Below are 15,693 nucleotides of genomic sequence, written 5' to 3'. Positions count from 1 at the left end.
GGCGGGTGTGCCCAGTGGGCCCCCATGCTGCCCCTCCGAGGTTCATTTGGCGGCAGGTGGAGATTATGGGAGATAACGAGGCCGGAACCTAGGGCAAGACTCCCAGGCAGCTCGGCTGCTGTTAGAGGCCCCGCACCAGCCGTCCTGCACATTTGTGGCGTGAGGCCTAAGGATGTGAGGCCAGACTCCTTCTACAGCTACGAAGGGCAAAACATTCACTGGCAGCGGAGACTAACACGGGCTCTCGGGAGGCTCCTCCTCCCCCGACAACCGCGGGCAATGCCTGCTGTGCTGGGGGATGTGAATGCCGGCTGGTGCCGGGACATGTGGGGCTTCACTAAACTCCAGATGACATTTAGGAAACTTTCGGGTATATCCTTCCTCAAGAGAAGTGGTAAAGCCTTGGCACACTGCTGTGATGTATTTAATTCAATTTCAGGCTGGACTAAAACAAAAAACAAAAAACCAGAATCTATTTTTAAAGCTGGATGTCCTTTCTCCATGAACAGCCTGCAGTAAAATGATATTTAGTAAAAAGGAACAACCCAATAAGCTGTGGTCATTTACTACAACTAAAATTGTGGAGGAAAGCTCTTATTAGCAATGTAATTTATTTAGCAATATCACACTAAAATTTTGGCATTCGTATATTCATGGTTATCATAAAGCAGTCCACTGAGGGCTTTGGTGAATGGTTTAAAGTGCACAATACTGAATACTGTGCTTTGGAGCTTTGAAACTTTACCAGAACGACAACAAGCATTATAGTATAAGAGAAAATGAAATTGGGGTAACATTATACCAGTTTAGTAAATCATGCTTTAACAAGTCAGGAAAAATCCTTAGCAGGAAAAGGCAGGGCTGAAGAACAAACTGAGAGCCATTCAATTTATAAAACTTTCAATGACGTATCATTCCAAATAGTGGGTGTTCAGATGAAAAAACAAGGAAAAGGGGGGGGGGAAGAAAGAAGGTCAAAAACGAGAATTAGTTTGCTACAATCTGGAAATGTAACTGCATTCTGATAATCCATATAATTCTTCCATGCACTTAAGTGGGTGGAGTTGTTTTTGCACATTTTTAACTATAAAGAATCAGAGAAATTAAAGGGATAATATATTTTCATGTTCGCACGGTGGGATTTCACAAAATAGGTAAAACTGGAGCTAGAATTTTAAATCCCAAAGCTAATTAATTTGTCCACACAGAGTTTAGCAAACCTCAGTACATCAAGAAGGATCTATGGGGAAAATCATATTATGTCATCAACAAAAGGAGGGAGTGGAGTTCAACAGGAGGCCTGGGCACATGTACCGAAGACGCACCATCAGCGCTGGCTCCCCAAAGCAGAGCGTTCTCTACCACCACTGAACTGGCACTGACTCGTGATTGGAGGGGAGCAGACACTTCTCAACCATTCCAGATGATTTGGGACGGAGCATCACCTGCTGGTGGGAGCCCCTTGGCCACCCCGTTCTCCTCACGGCAGCAGGGGTGCTGCTGGCCTAACCAATATCCTGTCTCCCTTTCTTTCTTAGTAACAGACTCCTGGGACATATGCCCAGTTGGAACATTTTCCAACTCATGACCTGAGAGGTCAAGAGTGATAAGCAGGTGTCCTTACGGGGGCAGGAGGAGGGCAACTCGAAAAGTCATTTTGCTCTAGTCTTTCCTCCTTCCTGCTTCTTGCACATGAAATGGCTGGAACCACAGCAGTCACCACAAGATGCTGAGGATGGAAGCCACATTCCAAAGATGGGAGAACAAAAGACAGAAGGGCCTGGGTTCTTGAGGGCACCAGGAAGCCACCTTACCAGAATTGAGGTTGCTTTTCTCCAGATTTTTTTTTTTAAGACGTTGGGGGTAGGAGTTTATTAATTAATTTATTTATTTTTGTTGTGTTGGGTCTTCGTTTCTGTGTGAGGCCTTTCTCTAGTTGTGGCAAGCGTGGGCCACTCTTCATCGCGGTGCACAGGCCTCTCACTATCGCGGCCTCTCTTGTTGCGGAGCACAGGATCCAGACACGCAGGCTCAGTAGTTGTGGCTCACAGGCCCAGTTGCTCTATGGCACGTGGGATCCTCCCAGACCAGGGCTCGAACCTGTGTCCCCTGCATTGGCAGGCAGATTCTCAACCACTGCGCCACCAGGGAAGCCCCAGATATTTTTAAAGAGAGAGAAAAAAAAAACCTAAAAAAGAACTGTTTATTTGACTCTAGCTATAAACGGTAAGTTCTAGAATTTGTGAGTTGTGAAGACTTTTAAAGCCATCCAGTGTAACCTCTGCAGCACATGGATGGGAGAGGGCAGGAGGGAAGGAGGAGGCACGGGGAAGGAGACAGGGAGAGAGGGAGGGAGGAGAGAGACAGGCAGCGGCGAAGAACTGGAGCCAGACCACCTGCGCTCAAACCCTAGCCCCTAGTCTGCCACCCTCGTGCGACCTTGGACAAGTTGTCTTGTCTGACCTTTGACCTCAGCCCCACTGCAGCTTGGTTCCCTCACCTGCGAAATGGGGGTGGGAGTGGCAGGGAGCTCAGGGTGTTATCACAAGGGTGACCTCAGGGAGCACTGGTGTGGTGTAAGGCCAGTGCTCGATCTAGGTCAGGTGCTCTGACCTCTCCTGCCGGCTGCCCGCTGTACCCAGGGGCCAGACAGTCCCTCTTGGCGGAGGCTCTGACCCTTAGGAGGTAGTTTCTTAGGATGGATGTGTGCTGTAGTCCCATGGCTTCTGATGTCTGTCGTTATCTGCTTCCCAGGCCACAGTGTCTGAGTCGAATTCATTTCTACACGAACACTCTCAGCCATCGGACTCTTTGCCCCTCTGGCTAAACATCCAGGGTGACCTCTTATCTCTGGAGGTGCTTCAGCTGGTTCCTTCCCTTACGTGTGACACCAAGAAATGCACGTCATGCTGCAGGTGCACTTCTGTCCTGTGATACACTCTGTGACACAACCACATTGTGCCACATAACAGTCTCGTGACCTCCACGTCATCGTCACGAATTTCACCCTTTGTCAGGATCAGTGCTCTTTTTTCTCCAGCTGATTCTGCTTCACCGGATATGGCTATTGCTGCTGCTTGTAACAGCTGTTTGAATTTGCTTGACATCTTTTGCTGGTGCCCCTGGAACTATCTTTTCACTCTTAAACTCTGAGTGTGGTTTGTTTTGTATTCCTCTTGTATTTCAACGTCCCTGTAAAAACAGATCCTTGGTCTTGTAATGGGGGCAATTTAAAACCATGACACTTGCTGTTACAACTGTTACGTTTTTTTCTTTATGCCATTCTGGTTCATACTTTCAAGTGTAAGCATTGTGGCTATTTTCTTTCTTTTCTTGCCTCTGGTTACATGAAGGATGTTTTCTTCCTTTTTATCTTCTCCAGTTTTTGAAAGGTGAATTTACTTAGGCTGCTCAAAAGCATTCTTTAACCTTATTTCCTCTAAATTTCCTCTAAGAGTCAAGAATGAAACATTGCCTTTGTGCCTCCCCATTTAAGACACTGCATAGTCCTCCTTGGCCACCTCTCTCCCTATTTTCAAGAACTCGGCTTTGATTAGATTACTTTAGAGTAAGATTCATTATTGCCCATCTTGGATTTATTCTCAGATTTATAAAAATGATTTGGATTACCTTTTAAATTGTTTGTGGTGTTGCCATGTGTCCTTTTATACTACTGTATCCAGTTCTTTTCTGTCTCCATTATCCAGAGTGCGAATTAAAGACCACAGAAGATCTTCTTTCTCAGGCCTGGCCCATAAAGAACACTTTTTGCCATCCTCCAATAGGACACACTTAGGCGAGCATGTGATGACTGAATTGCCCATTTTCTTCAAAATTCTGAGTTTCATTTTCTTAAACCACTGAAGGCTGGAGAGGTAATTTTTTGCCTTATTTGCCCTGCCTTATTTTTGTTCGTTTTTAGGCAGGGTGGGGGGAGGTAATCTGCTATTTTTCTCTTGAAGTTTGTTCATTGTTTTCCCTATCGTTCTCATAGAACCAAAATTTCATCAGAATGTAACTAGCTGAGAAAATTCTTCCTTGATTTTGCCAAGAATGTGGTCAACTGGATGATGTTTTCAGGTAAGGAAAGTTTTCTTCTAGCATATCTTTATTGTCTCTATTCCATGTATTTGGGCCTCTTCTTTGGGAGAAGCACTGTCCAGGCATGGCCGCCACCTCTAGCATATCTTCTTGTCTCTGGCACCCAGTGTATCACTTTGCCCTTTGCCTCCACCCTCCAGGGGAATTTTGTGATTGGTCTTCAGCTGACATCACCAACTTGTACAGAAGCAGGTCTGTCTCTTGATGGAGATTTAACATCAATCCTTTCTTACTCCCCATCTCCCTTTTCATCTCACCCTGTGGCCTTCTCAGCTCAGCCTCTGCTCTTCGAATGTCTTTGGCTCCTGTGATGGAGGCCGTAATGAGGATGATACACAGTGTCCTGGGGAGAGAGACAGAGACAGAGACAGAGAAAGAGGGGCAGAGAGAGAGAGAGAGAGAGAGAGAGAGACAGAGACAGAGACACACACACACAGAGAGAGAGAGAGAGAGAGAGAGAGAGAGAGAATGGATCCTGCATTCCTGCCTTCTGGAATATTTTCAAAAGTATGTTCTTGCTCTGATTTTTCTAGATGTTGTTCTCTTTTCTCTTAGTCTGTGTTATCTTTTTGTTCTAATTGTTTCTTGCTCTGCAACAAACTCACACCAAAACTTAGTGGTTTAAACCACCACTGTTTTATCACCTTTCATGATTTTGTGGCCAGAAGTTTGGGTAGAGCTTGGCTGGGCAATCTTTTATTCCACATGTTATCGACAGAGGGCACTTGGTGGCATTCAGTGTATGGATGGTCTGGTCTGGAGGGTCCATGATGGCTTCACTCACATGTCTGGGGCCTTGGCAGGGATGGCTGAGAGCCTGGGCTCGGCTGGAACCCTCAATTGGAGAACCCATGTATGGCATTTCCAGCACAGCGGTCATAGGGTATCTGGAATCCTTATGTGGCAGCTCAGGGCTCCAGGAGCCACTGTTCCCACAAACAAAGAGAAGCTGCCTAGCCTTTGACTTGGACTTAAATTCACGCCATGTCACTTCCTTTGTACTCTGCCGGTCAAGGCTGTCACAAGCCTGCCCAGATTCAAGGGGAGGAGATGTTGGCTCTGATGGGAGAAGCCTCAGGGAATCTGAAATCTTGATTTAAAACGGGCCTCTTTTCTTTGGCCTCATGCTGTTATTTTCCCCTTTAATCCGCCCCAACACAGGGAGGTCTCTTCATGCTGGGCACTGCCAAATGACAAGGGGTGGCACCTTGATGCATGCAGCTCTGTCCACCCTCTGCAGCAGGCTCTCGCCTGGGCCTGCACTGTCCCGACGCCAAGTTCTTCTATCTCCCATCTGAGACATAAGTCGCCTCCTTGGAGACCACATCCGTTGCTCACCCACACCAAGCTCACCAGAGCTCACACCCCACTTGCCCTCGCCTGGCTGCACGCTCTCGCCCCCCCTGCTGGCTTTCCCCGAGTGCCACCCCGTGGGAGTCCCAGCCACGGTTTTCTCATGGCCCACGCCAACCCATCTGACTTCAGGCTGACAGATTTTTATCCCTCCTCTCTCTGAGATGACCCACACCCAGGCGCGTGGGAGTGGGCATCTCTACGTCTCTGCTCAATGCTCCATGAGCCAGGGAGGGGGCTCAGGGACCCTGGTTATAAGGTCTTGCAGACAGCTTTTCAGAACCGGCATGTGCTCACCAATAAAAATAATCAAATCCATCCGTGGGGTTGGGGAGGGGCTTAGAGGGTACTGGACGTGAGCTAGAAAAACCTTCATCGTCCAAAGCGGAAAGGTCATAGGTAATGTCGGAAGTTGACCGATCAAGGGGAAAGCTTCTATAAACACATTGTTTGTAGTTCTGGGGGGTAACCAATGAAGAACGAACAACAGAAATGCCTCAGAATGGCTGACCCTGGCGAGAAGGCTTGGAAGTAGAGACCAGGGCCCCTCACACACAGCCCTGCAGCACACTGTATCTTGTGCATGGATTTTCTGATTAAAAAATAAGTGCTATGGATTTGGATATCAAAAATATTGCACGGTATTTTAGACTGGTACATGCCATTTACAGGTCAGATTAGAGGTTAAGATTTGTAATTATATTTTATAACAGGTAGTCTTCTTGCTTATTTTCATCATTTTAACTTGTTGGTATTTTTTTAAATCACAAAATTGGGGCAAAACTGTGAGAGTGGAGGAGAAGGGAAATAGGGAAAGAAATAAGAGCCGGAAGCTCCTAGTGAATCAAGCTGCCTTTTTTATATCAGTCTACGTACTTTTAATCTTTATGTCCTTCTGGAAAAATTAAATTGAAACTCTCTTTATCACTTCATTTCGTGTTTCCCATTGTTAAAAGGGCAAGAGCTTAATGTGCCACAGACTAAAGCCGCAGGGGCAGCTGGGCACACATGGGCAGACGCCCGAGTCTCTGGACAGCTGGCCGGGCCTTCCTGTCACATTTTCCCAAGTCCACGGTCGCAGGCAGCAGCTGGAACTCGGAGGGGCAGGTGAGGGGGGACAAAGGGGTGCTTGGTGTTTTCTTCTGGTTTCACGTTTGAAAAAGAGGAGTACTTAAGTAACCAGTTTATTTTTCTCCTTTATCCAGAAAAAAAAATCCTTTCCTACACTTTGAGAATTGGATTGCTTTAAAAGAAGACGAAGGAGAAGGAGAAGAGGAAGGAGGGGAGGAGGGAGGGGAAGAAAGAAAAGGAATCACTCAGACGCTGATCCAAGCTGGGTCCTCAGGTGGTCCCCTCACTAGCGGCCTTGGCCTTACCCAGAAACGTGTTAGAACCGAGGTATCTCAGCCACAGCCCCCCACTCCCACCCCCTGCTCAGCATCTACATTTTAACGAGATGCACAGGGGATGTGTGTGCACATGGCAGTTTGAGAAGTGCTGCTCTAAGGTACAGATGAGGTTCTAGGTCGAGAAAGTTCAAGTCTGTGTTTCTCCGCCTTAGCTTAGAATCACCTGGGAGCTTCAAAAAAATACTGATGACTGGACCCCACTCATCCCCAGAATAATTAAAACAGAGCCTCTGGGGGTGGGGCTCTGGCCTGGGTTTATTTCAAAAGTGCCCCAGGTGCTCTCAGTGGGTAGCCCAGGCTCAGCGCTCGAAGTCAGTGATGCTTGCAGTTGCTGGGCTGTCTATCCCCACCAGGCCGGCCTCCCCTGGCTCATCTGTGGGAAGCAGGCCTGAGCACATCCCCAAGGTGGCCTAGGACAGGAACAGAAAAACATGACCCGTGCCTGGGGTGGAGAGTGGATAACTCCCTACAAACCCAACTTGGAGGCCTATCCAGTCCCTGAGAGAAAATGTAATGAAAAGACTCCATCATTTAAATCTCTTTTCATCCAAGAGGTGCCCTATTTCTGTGGCATTTCTGCATGAAATGCTCCAGCGTTGCAAAGCAAGAACGTTCAAATTCGCTTCTGTTGGACGTTGAATAGGTCACATCCTGCAACACTTCCCTGGAATGTGGCTCGAGAATTTAATCGAGTTGTAAAGCAGGGTCACCAGGTAAGCAACCAGCCACACTTCCTAGCTTTGTAACCGAGAGACAAAATAAACTAAGGCTGACAGAAGGTGCGCATGTTTGAAATACTTTCTCGCAAGCCCATCGCTACCGCCAAATGTTAGCCTCTTGAAGCATAAATTAATTTTCCACAGATGCACGCCGGGCTGCGTCTGGATTCTGCTCTGGTGAGCAGTACGTGTTAGACTTTTGGACTACAGCTTCAAGGATGACACTTCTCCAACTTGCTGTGATTCTTATCCTTGAGCAGAATGTTTTTCTTGGAATGGGTTTCCAGGAGGATTTTGGACCCGGTTCCGGTCACATGTGCAGGTGGGAGGCATGCTCTTGACCCTGAGACATGGGCCTGGTCAGCACATGACCCCTGCCATCCCCCAAGGGCTCACCTGGTACTGTTGCCCCGTGCAGAGGACAAGGTGGTCATAGAGCACGACTTCTTCTCTGGAAACAATGACCTGCTTAGCTGCTCGGTCTATGGCAGTCATTTTACCAACCACCACGTTGACCCAGGAGCACAGCGACATCAACGCGTGATCTTTGTCAGTATAACAGTGGCTGCGGAGAGAGAGGCTCCATCAGTGACATTTGAGCAGCTGACAGCAGGCATTAATTAGACATCTGCTGAGCTGGTTCAAGTCCCCCGGTGGGCCGAGCCTGTGCTCTTGCTGGGATTTTACCGGGACCCAGGCTAGCCAGGAGATTTGTCCTTATGAGACACTTAGTCGCAAATTGACATCTTCCCATTAAAGCTAAATTGTTCCAGGCAGTCCACAACAGGGAGGGAGGGAGGGAGGGTGTGTGTGTGTGTGTGTGTGTGTGTGTGTGTGTGTGTGTGTGTGTGTGTGTGTGTGTGTGTCATCATTCATATATACTTTTGCTTCCATTTCATGGCGAGTGTAAATTCACCTTAGTGGTTGATCTGTCATTGACAACTGTTATATTGACCACAGACTCAGAGCGAATGAGGATGAAGAAAGCTGACATCTGAGGATTCCCACAGGCAGGGGTCAAGGTCCAGAATATCGAGAACCCTGCCTATTTGCTAAGGCTTTTCAATAAATGATTCATTCTTAGAATTAATGTATGGATTCATGCCAAAACAACAAAACGCATTTTATTTAGAGAAAATGTCCATTAGGGAATTATGTTTGCATCCAGTACAATCCCTGGGGACTCTGGGGGGTGGGGGTTACTTCTCAGGGTAAAGGTGATTTACGGGGACCACTGCTTCCATAAGAGCAGGCCCAGGGTTTTGTTCTCTGGGTTCTATTCGAGGGTGAACACAATACTGTAATGGGAGAAAAGTGGGTTTCCTGTGGCTTTGGGTTTACTTAGAGTTCTGTGAGGGCTGTTTCCAGAATTTTCTGGAAGGTTTGACCTCATGTACATGACGTTTTAATAACCCTGTTCTGAAGATGCAGAGTGTAGGGCAGCAGAACAGTGAGAGTCTGTTTAAATCGAGGCTTCCCCGTGCCAGGGTCTGTGTCCCTGCTGTGTCGCCAATGAAAATGGACCCTGGGGACTCTGCATCCCTTTTTAGAACTTCAGTTTCCTCACCTCTCAGCAGGAGATAACGACCCCTCCTCACATGCCTCGAGCATTGCAAGGGGTGGACACGAGAATGTAAGAGATGCTGTCTGTCAAGTGGGATGCATATGTGAAGGGTATTATTCCAAATAATATTAATGATACACAATCCTGTTTACTCTCCTTGGAGGCAAACAGGATTCTGAAGTGGTAATGGGAGAACATTTTTTCTTTTTGATCCACGCATGAGTCTGCTCTCACCACACAAAAAGAATCCTGGTAATGGATGCACATTAGACCCTGTTATAGGGCCTGTGAAAGAGAACGGAGTCTGGGCTTTGTATCTCTCCACACAATGACACTTAAAAACAAGAAAATTTCTTCTTAATAAGAAAAGAAAATCGGGGGCTGGTCTATCACAGGAAAATAACAGATAGTGAGATGAAATTCACTTATAAAAAGCCATTTTGGTAGCTTTACAGGAAAACAGGAGGCTTCACTGATTTCATACATCTGTGAGAGACCCACGAGGGATTCTTCTTACTTGGGATGTGATCCATTCCTAACAGGAGCAGTACTGTCAGCTGTCCAAGATGAGGAAACATTAAATATAGTTAATGCACAGGGATTCGTCATATGAGGATTTGCTCAAAGATGAAAGTTCTCAGGGGAAATTTGGGGAAGGCTAAGACAATGTTATTTCTAATGACTGTAGGCCAGCGGTGTTGATAATTTCAGAATGCATACTTCAGAGATAAAATCTGAAGCTCTGTCCAGTGGGAACTGGCACTCGGGAACGCTGGGGTTGCAAGGACCTTAGGAAGCACTGAAAAATATGGGGTGCTTGCTTTTACAGCCTGTGACCACATGGAATGACATTTCTCAGTTTAGAAACTGAGAGATTTACACTGTGTGTAGCTGATGCCTATCTGTTTCGGATATTAGAATCCATTCTGGACCTTCTTTAATTTACCCATGAGGCAGTGAGACTAGATATTGGAGACTGTAAGTGATATTTCTCCAAAATTATTTCCTAAGCAGAGTTAATGAGCATTAAGATTCCCACAGGGCAGGGACCATCTCCAGGCTTGAGGACAAGAGAAATATCTCCACTAGAGTCCTCTGGAAGAGAGAGAAGGAACCAAAGAAGGTAGGTCAATGAAACTTTTTGTTTCTCAAGTGACCTTGACTCTGACACAAAAATAATGTGAAAGCTTGTCTTCACAGAACATTCTGGAGGCAGGTAATAAGGAGGAGAAAAAAAGTAGAAATGCAGGATGGGGGAATTGCTGGAACAGGACATATGTGGAGAGTGGCCAGCTTGCTCAAAGTTGCAGTGACCCCAAATCTAGTGATGGGAAGACTTAGCCCAAAGTTCCAGGTACAAAATTAAGAGCAAACTCCAGAGGAATAAATGTAAGTGTGGTGAAGACCTGCACTTCATGGAATCAGAACCCTGTAGGACCGGAAAGAACCTCAGAGGTTTCCAGCAAGGGTTTATCGTGACGCTCCCAGAAGAAGGAGCATCATAATTAACCTTCAGTTATTCAGATCTGATTGTCCAATTAGTGGATTTCTCCCATCGCCGGTTCCTCCTCCCCTCCCTCCGCCCTCCTTTCTGTTGCATCCCGGGCACATCATTAGCACGTCCACCAGAGGCTGGACAGGGCCGGGTTCGGGCAGGGGAGGTAGAGAGACAAAACATGGCTTTTCAAAAACTAGTAACAGCAATAATCAATCAAAACACTAGTTACAGCAAAGTTCAGAATTTGTATTTAGCGTGAGGAATTCGAATCATTAAATTTTTGGATATCCATGCACTTGTTCTTTCTAAACTCCATGACCAGACATAATTTCCTGTATTGAGGTCTGAGGAACATTTGAAAGGCAACATCCTGTTGATGTTTCAATTTGTGGTTTCTAAGAGGATAACATGCAGGTACTCATCCAGAGACATCTTATATGGCTGTGTTATTTAGTCCCTGTCTACACCCTGATGGAGAGGACTTCTTCAGGTACTTTCGGAGGTAACTGTCATCTATTTGACATTATTTACTGAGCACCTGCTAAGTGCCAAGCACTGTCCCAGATGCTGGGAACCCATCCGTGAACAAAAGGCAAAAACTTCCTGCCCTTGTGGAGTTTACATCATAGTTGAAGGATTCAGAATAAACAATTTTAAAAGGCAAATTGTATAATATTTACAAGGATTTCAGTAGCAAGAAAAGGAGCAGAGAAGGAGGATTAGAGTGTGTTGGAGAGTTCGCTGCAGACGACTGGATGGTCAGAGGAGGTCTCATGGAAAAGCTGACATTTCAGCAAAGACTTGAAGAGAGAAAAGCTAAGACCCCCAAGGTGAGGACTTGCCTGTTGTGTTCGAGGGACATCAAGTAGGCTGGTGTGGTGACAGCAGAGAGAACAAGGGCAAAAACAGTAAAAGAGGGGGTCGGAGGAGCCAGCAGAACAGACTGGAGCATCTGGAAATTTCTGTGACTACAGAATCCTTCTGCAGCTGGGCTGTCTGATAGGGCAGCTGCGAGTCACACGTGGCTAGCCGCCCACTTCAAATGTGGCTCATGTAATCAACGAGCTGAATTTTAATCCCCTTTAACTGTAATTAATTGAAATTTAAGCAGCCACATGTGGCTCACCGCCGCCACACTGGACAGAGCAGCTCCAGGCCACTCGGGAGTTGACAGGATCTGATTCACGTTTCTGCAGCCTTGCTCTGGCTCCTGGGTTGGGAGTGTGGAGGGGGAAGGACAGAGGCAGAGACCCCAGGTGACCGTGCACCCAGCCACACGCAGGTCCCCACAGAATCAGGCCAGCAGAGCATCACTTGCTAGCCCATCTCTCCTGGAACACAGCTGACCTGGACTGATAGAACCTTTGCCAGGCCGACTGAATGACATTCCTCATGAGACATTTATCAGGAACACCAGCATTTCCTGGGAATTATGTCACTTGGAAAGAAGGGAAAGTGAGGGAAGGGGGTGTACGTGGGTTGATCCTCCATGCTCAGCCAGAACTTGGTGTTAGGCTAATTTTAACCAAAAACTCCAGCAAGGCTGGCTTATCATACACATTTCCAGTCAAAACCTCCAAAGCTCAGAGAGATGAAATCTCCTTTGCGATGGGAGCAGGATCTGAATTCATCGACCTGGCTCAAAACCCACATCTTGAGGCTTCCCTGGTGGTGCAGTGGTGGAGAATCCACCTGCCAGTGCAGGGGACACGGATTTGAGCCCTGGTCTGGGAGGATCCCACATGCCGCGGAGCAACTAGGCCCGTGAGCCACAACTACTGAGCCTGCGCGTCTGGAGCCTGTGCTCCACAACAAGAGAGGCCGCGATAGTGAGAGGCCCGCGCACCTCGATGAAGAGTGGCCCCCGCTCGGTGCAACTGGAGAAAGCCCTCGCACAGAAACGAAGACCGAACACAGCCAAAAATAAATTAAAAAAAACCAAAACAAACCCACATCTTTTTGACTGCACCCTGATGATGTCCTTCCCCAAACCCCAAAGTTTATAGTCTGATAAAAGTATTAGGTCAAAATGGGCCTAGTTCTGCTGGCAAGGAGACTGCCATTTTTCTCACAGTTTGAAGGCAAAGTCAGCCTTTTTCACAGAGGAAAGAGGGTCCTTCGTTGTGGATCTAAAATGAAAACCCCCCGAGAGAGAACAATTTCCTCCCTCCTTGTTGGAAAAATTGGGACATTGTTTCTAGAGGCAGGGAGCCTAATCATTCTTGTACTCATGCTTTGCTACAGGAAATTAAAATGAATGGAAGCTGTGTGATAATGAAGTGGCATTTTCTAGAAGCGGCGTTGTCAAAGACTGATTCTACTGGGACAGAAACAATGACAGACTCAGAGGACTCAGAAGGGCTCTGCCTCATCAGCCCTGATGACAAAGGGCCAGGTGGGCCTGAGACCCTCACCCCACGGAGGTGCCCAGACTTTAGCTCCTTCCGGCAAGTTGCCTGGTCTGATGCAAATACAGTCACCAAGCTCCCATTCCCTGGAGTGTCACTCAGAACCCAAAAGCAGGTGGGGTCTGGGTCACAGACCCGTCCCAGTTGTTTGGAACAGGGCCGGCATCCTCCCAGACCTGCTATTTACTCTTAACTTGCATTTGTATCTCTTAAGGAACATCTGAACTCAGGAGAAAAGGCTGCTACTTCCCTTTTCTACCATTTAGCAGAAAAAGGACTGCACACAAATGAGGACATTTAGGCTTCAGAATGAAAAAGCAGGGGAGGGATAAATTAGGAGATTGGGATTAACATACACACACTACTATATATTAAATAGATAATCAACAAGGACCTACTATATGGGATTGGGAACTCTACTCAATATTCTGTAATAACCTATATGGGAAAAGAATCTGAAAAAGAGGAGATATATGTATATGTATAACTGAGACAGTTTGCTGTACACCTGAAACTAACACAACATTGTAAATCAACTATAATCCAATATAAAATAAAATTTATAAAAAAGAAAATAGAATTCATACTCGCTTGCTAAAAACTTCCTTTGTTCAGTGCCCAGAAGGTTTTTTCCTGGGAGTCCGTGGGTTGAAATCAGGGTGAGATTACTGAACTTCAGGTGAGAGCTAAGGAGAAAGAAAAAAAATTGAGGTAAAGCACAATTCAGTGAAAGTTTATTACAATTCAAATTAACCTTATTTCACGTGTCTTCCAATTGTTGAGTCTTTCTTTGAACGCAGCAACTCTTTTTGCACAAACCTCCCAAGAGAACTGACCATTTAAATGAAAGAAGCGAGAGGGTGCCGGAGCAGCTAATGGCAGAAACTTCCAGAAGCTGTGACCTTGTGAAGGCAGGTGCCATTTAACTTTTTAAAACTTGCTTCTCAGAGTAAAACAAAATAAAACCCCAAACTGGGAAGAAGCCGGTAAATTTAGTATAAGTCAACGCAAAGTTTGAGTTTCAGACTCCTTCTGAGAGATGGCCTGGAATTCTAACCACCATGGTGAAACTTGCTGAGCGCTTACACTCAAGGGCTCTGCAAGGCCCTCATTGAGTCCTAGAAGCAGTACGATGAGGTCAGTACTATTATTACCCCGATTTTATTATGCGGAACAGAGGCAAAGTGATTTGCCTAAGACGGTGCAGCCAGGAAATCTGGAGGCTGGGTGTGAACCCAGGCCATCTGGCTTTAGCATCTTCTCATCTAACCTTGTTCTTCACTGCCCTGTAGACCGCCAAACTGTGGACAGGGATGCAAAGATCATCTAATTCCCATACTCAACATTAGCTTTATGACTTTCAGATATATGTCACTACTCAGATCAGGAGAGCACAGCATTACAGAGGAGAGAATTCTAGAAGATTCCTTTCAAGAGCAAAGCTGCCTTATATTTATTTGCATCAGGCTTTCCAGGGCCCGAGGCATGATTATGGGCGTCGTCATAGAGATTAATCCTCAGGACAATTTCTGCTGGGGGTGGTGGCAGCGGGGCGGTGCAGGTTTGTATTCTCTGTATTTCAGACAGAAGAAAATCCAGGTTGGAAACCGTAGGTAATTTGTTCACGGTCACGAAGCTCAGAAGCAGCAGGGCCGGAAATGAAAGCCACATCTTCTGACCCCAAGGAGTGCCCTCTGCACTCACCCAGGCGGCCCAGGGACCAGTCCCCCAGGTACGGTGAGCAGCGTGCCCAGCTCACTAAGCGGACGCTCCTCAGTGCTCCCTCCGTGTCTCCCTGAAATATTTAAGATCCTCCTGCTGCAGATCTGCCTTCCAGCTACAGTCAGCAACATCTTAGGGGTGGGCTGATCTCCTGCGCTTCAGCAGGATGAGAAAAACATTTTTTTTACCCTAAAAATCTCTTTTTGGTTCACCCCTCCCCTTAGACCAACCAAATGCAGAAAAAGAAACCTTCTCCAAGTTAGAGGAAAACACCTGCCCTCTTTTCCCAGGAGGAAACTGGAAAATTTCCAAACGTGGAAATGCTATCAATTTGCGGACAATCTGTGAAGTACCATTAAAAGCAGGAGACTTTTGGTGATGGCACGGCAGGCAATGGAATAAACTCAACTGCACCTGACATTTAAAAATAGCTAAATATTAGGAAAGGTTTTGCTTTGAAGTCTCTAAGGATGTGTGTCATTTAAGAATGAATATTCTTATTTGATACAAAGAAAACCAAGCACATTTTATCCCCTAATAATAAGAATAAAACTTCTAAATACGTTCAAATAACATAAAGGTCACAATTAACCCCGACTACTTATGGCTGCAGTCTGCAAACACACCAATTACAGGCCTTTGATTTATTACCATTTAACGGAAAATGCAAATAATGATACGTGTTTATACTCACACGTGGTCAAAATTTATTTGGGCTTTGGAGCCTATGTGACTAAAATGTGGTTTATGTTGTACTAATAATACAATTATATGCAGGCCTTTTTTACATCTCTATGTGAATAAGTGGATTAGTAATTATCCAGCGGTATTTTTTACTAAAGAAACAATCTCTTTGGCACTGAACAGTTTGAACTATCTAACAACATGGATCACTTGTAAAATGACTTGCAAATTGCCG

General features: G+C 46.2%; 1 protein-coding gene across 1 annotated transcript in view; it reads right to left on the bottom strand.

Annotated features, from left to right (window-relative positions):
- Positions 1-15,693, bottom strand: part of CFAP61 (cilia and flagella associated protein 61) — a 249,891-nt gene that overhangs the window by 71,605 nt on the left and 162,593 nt on the right. Inside the window, exons 19-20 of the mRNA XM_060119879.1 lie at positions 13,640-13,738; positions 7,979-8,147 (exon numbers count right to left, since the gene is read on the bottom strand). Coding sequence (XP_059975862.1) covers positions 7,979-8,147; positions 13,640-13,738 — 268 coding nt within the window. The remainder of the gene's footprint in view (positions 1-7,978; positions 8,148-13,639; positions 13,739-15,693) is intronic.

The sequence above is a fragment of the Mesoplodon densirostris genome, chromosome 16 (assembly GCF_025265405.1).
Source record: "Mesoplodon densirostris isolate mMesDen1 chromosome 16, mMesDen1 primary haplotype, whole genome shotgun sequence".
NCBI classification, from domain to species: domain Eukaryota; kingdom Metazoa; phylum Chordata; class Mammalia; order Artiodactyla; family Ziphiidae; genus Mesoplodon; species Mesoplodon densirostris.
The sequence above is the reverse complement of the archived record's forward strand: the minus strand, read 5'-3'. Positions and strand labels throughout refer to the sequence as shown.